Source organism: Nematolebias whitei, chromosome 12 (assembly GCF_014905685.2).
Source record: "Nematolebias whitei isolate Nwh7 chromosome 12, NemWhi1, whole genome shotgun sequence".
Lineage (NCBI taxonomy): Eukaryota > Metazoa > Chordata > Actinopteri > Cyprinodontiformes > Rivulidae > Nematolebias > Nematolebias whitei.
Genome location: NC_056509.1, coordinates 40037364 through 40045015, shown reverse-complemented (window position 1 = coordinate 40045015; position 7652 = coordinate 40037364). Strand labels below are relative to the sequence as shown.

The 7652-nt window shown below is 37.1% G+C and overlaps 1 protein-coding gene across 1 annotated transcript; it reads left to right on the top strand.

Moving 5' to 3' along the window:
* Window positions 1-238: 238 nt before the first annotated feature.
* On the top strand, window positions 239-7647 carry riox1 (ribosomal oxygenase 1). The gene is made up of 15 exons (XM_037685574.1): window positions 239-333; window positions 460-621; window positions 745-875; window positions 1817-1916; window positions 3294-3407; window positions 3519-3625; window positions 3705-3812; window positions 5107-5141; window positions 5345-5523; window positions 6627-6731; window positions 6804-6948; window positions 7021-7141; window positions 7218-7317; window positions 7387-7473; window positions 7552-7647. The coding sequence occupies exons 1-15, from the start codon at window positions 241-243 to the stop codon at window positions 7630-7632; spliced, it is 1668 nt and encodes a 555-aa protein (XP_037541502.1). The 5' UTR covers window positions 239-240; the 3' UTR covers window positions 7633-7647.
* The last annotated feature ends 5 nt before the right edge of the window (window positions 7648-7652 follow it).

The window sequence follows — 7652 nt, the reverse complement described above, 5'->3', positions numbered from 1 at the left end:
AACAATCTGAAAGTAAAATATTCTAAAAGTATTCTCATAAAATAGGTCGACTAACTAACTAACTAAAACAATATGAAGTTTACAATTGATTATATTATTATTATTATTATTATTATTATTATTATTATTATTATTATTATTACATTTAGGCTGCAGTTCGCAAGATTAATCTGAAGGGGGCGAAATTGAGTCCAAATGATTTGCAGGAAGCAGGCAGTCGCACTTTGATGACGTATTAGTATGAAAATGGAGAGAAAACACATGTCTGCCTTTTCTCTGTATCAAACACTGCAGTCAGATGAACCCCCTCCTGCTAAAAAACCCTCTCCACAGGTAATTAAATTTATTTCGACTTAATACCGGACTCTACTTCAACTGTTGATTTGGTGTTTAAAATATGATCCATTTTCCTCATGTGTCTGGGTCATTTTATTGTCCTTAAAATACGTGTTTTATCAGGTGGACATGATAAAGAAAAAAGACAACGAGGCTGCAGCTGCTAATGTAAACCCATCTAAATTATCTAAAGCTCAGCTGAAAGCAAAGAGGAGGAAAACGAAGAAGCAGCTTCTGAAGCAATCTCGGAGAGAAGAGAGGCTGCAGCCTCAAACAGCTGGTCCTGTATGCACCTTTAAACCTTTTGCCTTTCTTTGAAGTGAAGTTGGATTTGTACTAAACTAAGCTTGCCATTGTTTCAAATCGTGTGCTTTTACAAGCCTAACTGAGCTTATTTATGTTTTAAAGGTGAAGCGTGTTACTGGAAGTTCTTTAGAGGCTGTTATGTCTAAGATGACAAAAGTCAACAACAGCAGAGTAAGGGCAAGACATCTCTTTGAGTGGCTCATCAAACCTGTTCCTGAAGCTGATTTTTTCAGGTAGAGTTCTGCAGTCTCTTTGTCTGTTATTCCTGAACACAGCTTTGCTTATCAAAGCTTGTCAAAGTGACATTTGCTACTTTTAAAGAGGTGTTATTTGGCATTTATGGAGGTTTCTGTTTAAAATGGCTGATTCTCCAGTGTATAATTTAGGTTCTCCCAACTGATTTCTTCAGGCGGTATCTGGCAACAGTCAAATCTGAATTGAGTTAAGAAGTTGTCCTTATGGTGGGTCCATATCCCTCAGATGCTTAATCAGAGTGAGATCCAATTAAAACTAAAATTACATTCTGAAATCAGTGTTATTTTATTGCTACTAGAGGCCCATATATATTCAGGATATACTTGAACATGTGTGGGTTTATCTGGTATGCAGAGTTGTGTGGGACTAGTCTCCCATAATGCATCAGTCTGGTAGTTTTTTTTTCCCAAGTTAATGGATTAAATTTGCCTGTTCCCACACAGAAGTGATCCTTCAAGGGTTGGGTGCTGCAAACCTACCAGTTTTCTTTCCTTAAATCACTTTTAGTGGCTATTAACTTACTCCACATCACAAGCAGCACCCCACACAGAGAAGGGTTTAGTTCAAACCCATTTCTGTGTTTTTATTCATGGGGGTGATCGCCCATAAATGGAGGTGTTTCTATGAGTGTTGACTGCTTTCTATTTAAAACAACGCTTCATAATATTAAAAAAAAAGTATCCTAAATGCAGCTGTGTTTAGTAATATGAAAACACAGCAAAACAATAATTTAATTTAGTAGCAAATGTATGTATGTATGGATTATTACAGTTTTTTTTTTTTAGCAAGAAATGAACAATAAGTTTTGAATAAGAAAAGAGTCAAACATAAAACACTGCATAACCTGAAATATTGTTCAGCCCTGGATCACAGTGAAATAATGAAGATTAATATATATTTTTTTTCTCACTTCTTTAAGAGACACGTGGGAAAAGAAGCCCATTTTTGTTCAACGCAACAATCCAGATTACTACAAAGGACTGTTTTCAACAGCTGAGTTTGATCGCATATTGAGAGAGGTAAGAAAACAATTAGGTGATAGAAAATGGGTTTGATGGTGTTTATTAGTCTCATTCTATAATTAAACAATAATGCTTTTGATATAAGACTGGATTTTTCTTTTAAATAAACTAGTGCATGAAAAAGTTTTGGAGAATGACATTAAATGATAACCAACTGTTTATATTAGAATATATGCTCTCTGACTGACAACAACATTTTGCTCAAGGCTTAAAAGTAATTATGTGAATGTTTATGAAGCATTCACACTATTGTGATCCATTTTTCTACTTCTTTCAGCCTAATTGGCCAAACTTATGTTCTTTCTGCTTTTTTCTGCTCATTTAAGCTTGTTCTAACTTTCCAGCTACGTTTTTAGCATTTTTTAGCTAATTTCAGCAGTTTTCAGATAAATTCAAGTAGGGATGCACGATATTATCGGCATGGTATCGGCTGATTTGGCAATAAATATCGGACGTCGGTCATTCCATCAAAATAATGCACCGATATAAAAGGCAATTTTTATATATATATTATATTTATATAGTGTTACATCATTTTCAGCCCCATTTTTGGCATCTGCATTTGGTAGCAGGCCAAATTGACAAAGACCATGCAGAATAAAGTAGTATTTTAATTCCACAGCAGAGAAAGATATGTAGTCTCTGTAAGTAGGTCTAGGGGGAAAAATATCCGTATTTATCGGCAAAATAAATTTTAACATATCTGCATATTGGATATCGGCCAAAAATCCAATATCGTGCATCCCTAAATGTAAGTATTTCATGGTAATTTTTGCTTCTTTCAGCCTAATTACTGATAACTTATTTATGCTAATTTCAGCTCATTATGCTCCTTTCAGCTTTTTCTGCCTTTTCAGCTACTTTTTAGCTCTTTTGATGCTGTTTTAGGCTTTTTCATGTAATTCAACATGTTTTTTTTAGCTCATTTCAGCTCTTTCTGCTTCCTACTGGTAGTTAAAGCTTTTTCCTGCCTTTTCAGATACTTTTCAGCTATTTTTTTTTTTAGCTAATTTCAGCTTTTTTAGCCAGTTTCCTAATTTCTGTGCTTGTTTTTGCTCATTTAAACCCAATTTGACAAATATGTGTCCTTTCTGCTGTTAAATTAAGCTTGTTCCATTTCAGCTACATTTCAAAGTCTTTTTTTTTAGCTAATTTCAGCTGTTTTTCAGCAAGTTATTCTGCATTAAGCATTCACACTGCATTTTTGCAGGAAATGCATTTTTTTCTAGTTACATTTGTCATTTTTATTTAATCTCTCATTAAATTAACTAAGAAAGATCAAGTTCTCTATTTTTTTGACCTTCTTAAAATAAAAGAATTAAAACTGAGTGAGTTAAAAGCACTAAACCAGGACGTTTTTGTTGTTTAATACAGGAAGATGTTCAGTTTGGAGTAAACCTGGATGTGACCAGCTACATTAACGGAAAGAGGGAGACGCACAATCCTCCAGGTAGAGCTCTGCCGTTCACCGTGTGGGACTTCTACGAGGTGAGAACACGCTGATGAAAGCTCTATTTATATTAAATGTGTGGATATTTCCAGTGCAGAACCGTGTGCCTTCACTTTCTCTAAGCTTTGTCCCAAACCTCTCCTCGTTAGAGCGGCTGTTCCATCCGGATGCTGAATCCTCAGGCGTTCTCCTCCACGGTGTGGAGCGTTCTCTCCATCCTCCAGGAGCAGTTTGGCAGCATGGCGGGAGCTAACGTGTATGAATTGTAGATAAATGTCTGATGCTGCAAATGTTTTCGGTCCTGTTTTAAATGATGGTTTTGTTTTGATGACCAGATACCTGACCCCACCTGGAACACAGGGCTTCGCTCCACATTATGACGACATCGAGGCCTTCGTGGTTCAGCTGGAGGGGAAGAAACACTGGAGGGTTTACAGCCCAAGGTGAAACACAGCTGGAATACATCCTCTCAGGAAAGCAGCACCACACCGGATTTACTTTATTTACACTATAACAATTAAGAAATGGAGCAAAATACCTGATTGGTTGATTAAACAGTTTGATTTTTATGACATCAAACACTAAACTAAACTAAGTGATAAAAAATTAGGTAATGGAAATGAGTAGATTTGATTTAATTTCAAGCAAAGCAGTGTAAGATTAACCATAAACTAATAACTTTGTATAAATTATTTACAGCAAAAGTTATTTTAAACTATAGAAACTGCATCTTTCGTGAAAGCTGACAGCTTCAATTAGCTGAATTAAATCATTGAATAAATAAAAAGCAGAACAGAAGTTAAAATCAGCAAAAAAAAACATTTTTAGAAGTGAAAATTAGCTAAACTGTAATTAAAAGCTAAAATGATCAGAACAGTAGCTTACAGCTGAAATTAACATAACTGTAGTTCAAAGCTAAAATGAACTAAACTGTTTTAAAATAAAAGCTACACGTTAGTAAAAATTAAAATAGACTAAACAATAGCCTAAATTTTGAAATTGATCAAATCTGTTGCTAAAGATAAAATTAGCAAGACCATAGCTAAATAGAGCATACGAAAACTAAGAGCAAGTACAGTACTTTCCGCCGTACATGTCGCACCACCGTATAAGTCGCGTCAGTCTAAATATGTCTAATAAAGGGGAAATAAACATAAATATGTCACTTCGCCGTATAAGTTGCATCTATTATGCATCACCGGCACCGTTGACCAACCAGAAATGTGGGCCGGTGTTGTGCCAAAAATTGATTGGCTGCCAAAATGGAGGACTTTAACACTTAAATACAATTATTTGTTTGCTCAAAATTATAGTAAAGGTGTTTCTCAGCTGAACTTTTCCTTAATAAAAGCACTTTAATGTTCAAATCAGCTGCATTTCAAAAATCAATTTGCAGAAGTGGGAGTGTGCAGAGGGAGGACTGTGCATTTTGTCGAAATTTAACAAGATAACTGCCTAAAACAATTATTTGTTTGCTCGACATTATAGAAAAGGTGTGTCTCAGTTGAACTTTTCCTTAATAAATGCACTTTAATGGTCAAATCAGCTGCATTTCACCTGGGCGAATAATCTAAAAAGCCTAAAAGTTAAAAGCACTGAATCAGCATCAACAATATAAAGTTCAAATGTTGGTTGTTTGTGCATTAGAAGAGAGTTAACCATTAAACTTATTGCTTTATCGCTGTGGAAGCAGGTAATTAATTTTTCATGTTTTTCGTCTGAATTTTTTCCTTTTAGGTCAGAAGGTGAAGTCTTGCCTGTACTTTCAAGTCGTGAGTAAAAAATATACAAAGTCTAATTAATGTAATTATTATAATTAAAATGTTTTTTAAACACCAGTACAGAAAGGAAAGCAGCTTAATGCACAGAGGATTTTTAAGTCTTATTTAAACGTGCAGTTCTTTTTATTTTTAAAGCTTTTTAAACCTTGTAGCAAACATTTCCTAGAGGTGACTCGTTCGTGATCCCTCTCCAGCAAACTTCGACCAGTCAGAAGTTGGGAAGCCGATCCTGGATGTGGTGCTGGAAGCTGGAGATCTTCTTTACTTCCCTCGAGGATTCATCCATCAGGGCAACTGCCTACCGGATGCACATTCACTGCACATCACCATCTCCTCATACCAGAAGAACAGCTGGGGGGACCTGCTGCAGAAGGTGAGACCCTCTGACGCCCAGAGCGATTACTGCTGATAAACATGAGAGCAACAGAAACCGCAGAGGGCTGCGTCCGTAGATCTAAACCAATCTGATCTTACCCTTTTTAAAGAATGCACTCAATCTCTTCTTACTTGCAACATAAACTATTTGATTAGTTATTTAGAAAACTCCAAAGGTTTAGAAAACTTTTTAATATGCACATTTGGCTGATGAGATTAATAAAAACCTCCTTTCAATGTGCATAAATAAAGGTTTTTCTAGTTCGCTCAAAATAAGTCTGGTAAATCAAATACTTCTAAAGGAATCAACAAATAGGAAGACAAGTTATACTGGGACCGCTAAAATCAAATTCCAATTGACTCGAGAAATTGGTTGAAACCACCGACCTGTGCACTACTAGCGAAATGACAAAATACAGGCTGCGGGCCAAAAGTAGCCCTTAGATTATCTTCATTTTGTCTCGAAGCTCCTAAAGTGAAGACAAAACCATTTAAAAGTCGATACGAACCCTGCATTGTAAAACAAATATTGACGCAAACGAAAGCAAAATAAAAATTAACATTCGGGATATCTAAATGAGTGGTTTCCCAACTCTGGTCCTTGAGGAACACCATCCTGCATGTTTTAGTTGTTTTGACCTGTCTGATTTGAATGAATGGGTTCTTAACAGGCTTTGGCAGAACTTCAGGAAGTAATAAAATATCTCAATCGGGTGTGTTGGAGCAGGGAAACAACTAAAACATGCAGGATGGCATTCCTCAAGGACCAGTGTTGAGAACCACTCAGAACAGACATGAAGTTTTGTTTTCCAGCTCAGTCACTTTGTGTTGGCAGAGCTAGAATGACTTGAAAACAACTTAAGGTTGAATTTATCTTATTTGAGATAAAGCATTAATAGTTTGTCACAAATGTCTGTTTACACACAATTAGCCATATTTAAGGATTTATTTTTGACCAGTTCTGCTATCTAACTCACTCACAGCATTGCTGCTCAAACAAATATTTTTCCAGTCAACCATTATGTCTCTTTAGACAAAATCAGCTACGCATCTCTAAGTTTTTCTTCCACTCAGATCTTCACTTTTTCTCTCATTTCTCAGGTTGTTCCCGCTGCGTTAGAGATCGCCATGGAGGAGGACGTGGAGTTCAGACGTGGTTTACCTTTAGATTACTTGACGTACATGGGAGTCCAGCACTCTGATAAGGTAGTTTTTATTTTTGTATCCATTTATCACTTGTGGTTCAGCTCCTTAACAGCTGAAGCTGGTTTTGTGCAGAAGAACACCCGCCGCAAGGAAGAGTTCCTCGCCCACATCGAGAATCTGATGAAGAAACTACCGGAGTATGCCCCGGTGGACGCTGCGGTCGATCAGAAAGCCAGGGAATTCTTTCATGACTGTCTGCCTCCAGCGCTGACTCCAGGTATGAGCCACTGAAGAAAACTAGCCGAAACGGGCAGTTTTCTGTTTTAACCATTTACGTGACCGCTCTCAGATGAACTGGCCACCAGCGTCCAAGGAGCTCCAGCTAGATGGGAGGGCGGAAACGTTAAGGACGTGGGTGTTCAAGTGACGACGCAGACCCAAATCAGAATTCTTCGAGCAGGTTGTGCCAGGTAACGCAGATTAAAGACAAACTTTTAGCGCTTTGTTTAGTTATGAAACTTAGCTCACAGATTATTTCTTTACCAGGTTGGGCAGCGATGGAAACACGGTTTACCTTTACTACACGGCAGAGAACTCCAGAGTTTATCACAAAGAGGAGCTCAAGAGTTTAGAAATCCAAACAGAGGTAGAAGCATTTATCTCAGAGTTCATCTGTGATGATGGCACCTACCTAACTTTTTATTATTCCTTTTAGCACACGGATGCTATCGAGTTTCTGATCCATTCGTATCCCAACTTTGTGACTGTAGGAAACCTGCCCTGCGATTCTGCTCAGGACAGGGTAGGTTCTTATGATCACTTATTCAACTGAATTTTAAATATTGAAGTTTGTAAAATGATTTGCTTTTCCCCCCTCCAGGTTGCTTTGACAGAACTGCTTTTTGAGAAGGGGATTATCCACACTGCAGAACCTCTTTGGTCATCACCACAGATGGCTTAATTACACTGAGAGCATGAAAA

Coding starts and splice junctions, on each gene's coding strand:
- riox1 (XM_037685574.1), top strand. CDS start 241: ATGAAAATGGAGAGAAAACACATGTCTGCCTTTTCTCTGTATCAAACA. Junction 876..1,816: donor CCTGAAGCTGATTTTTTCAG/GTAGAGTTCTGC, acceptor CACTTCTTTAAG/AGACACGTGGGAAAAGAAGC. Junction 3,626..3,704: donor AGCATGGCGGGAGCTAACGT/GTATGAATTGTA, acceptor TTTGATGACCAG/ATACCTGACCCCACCTGGAA.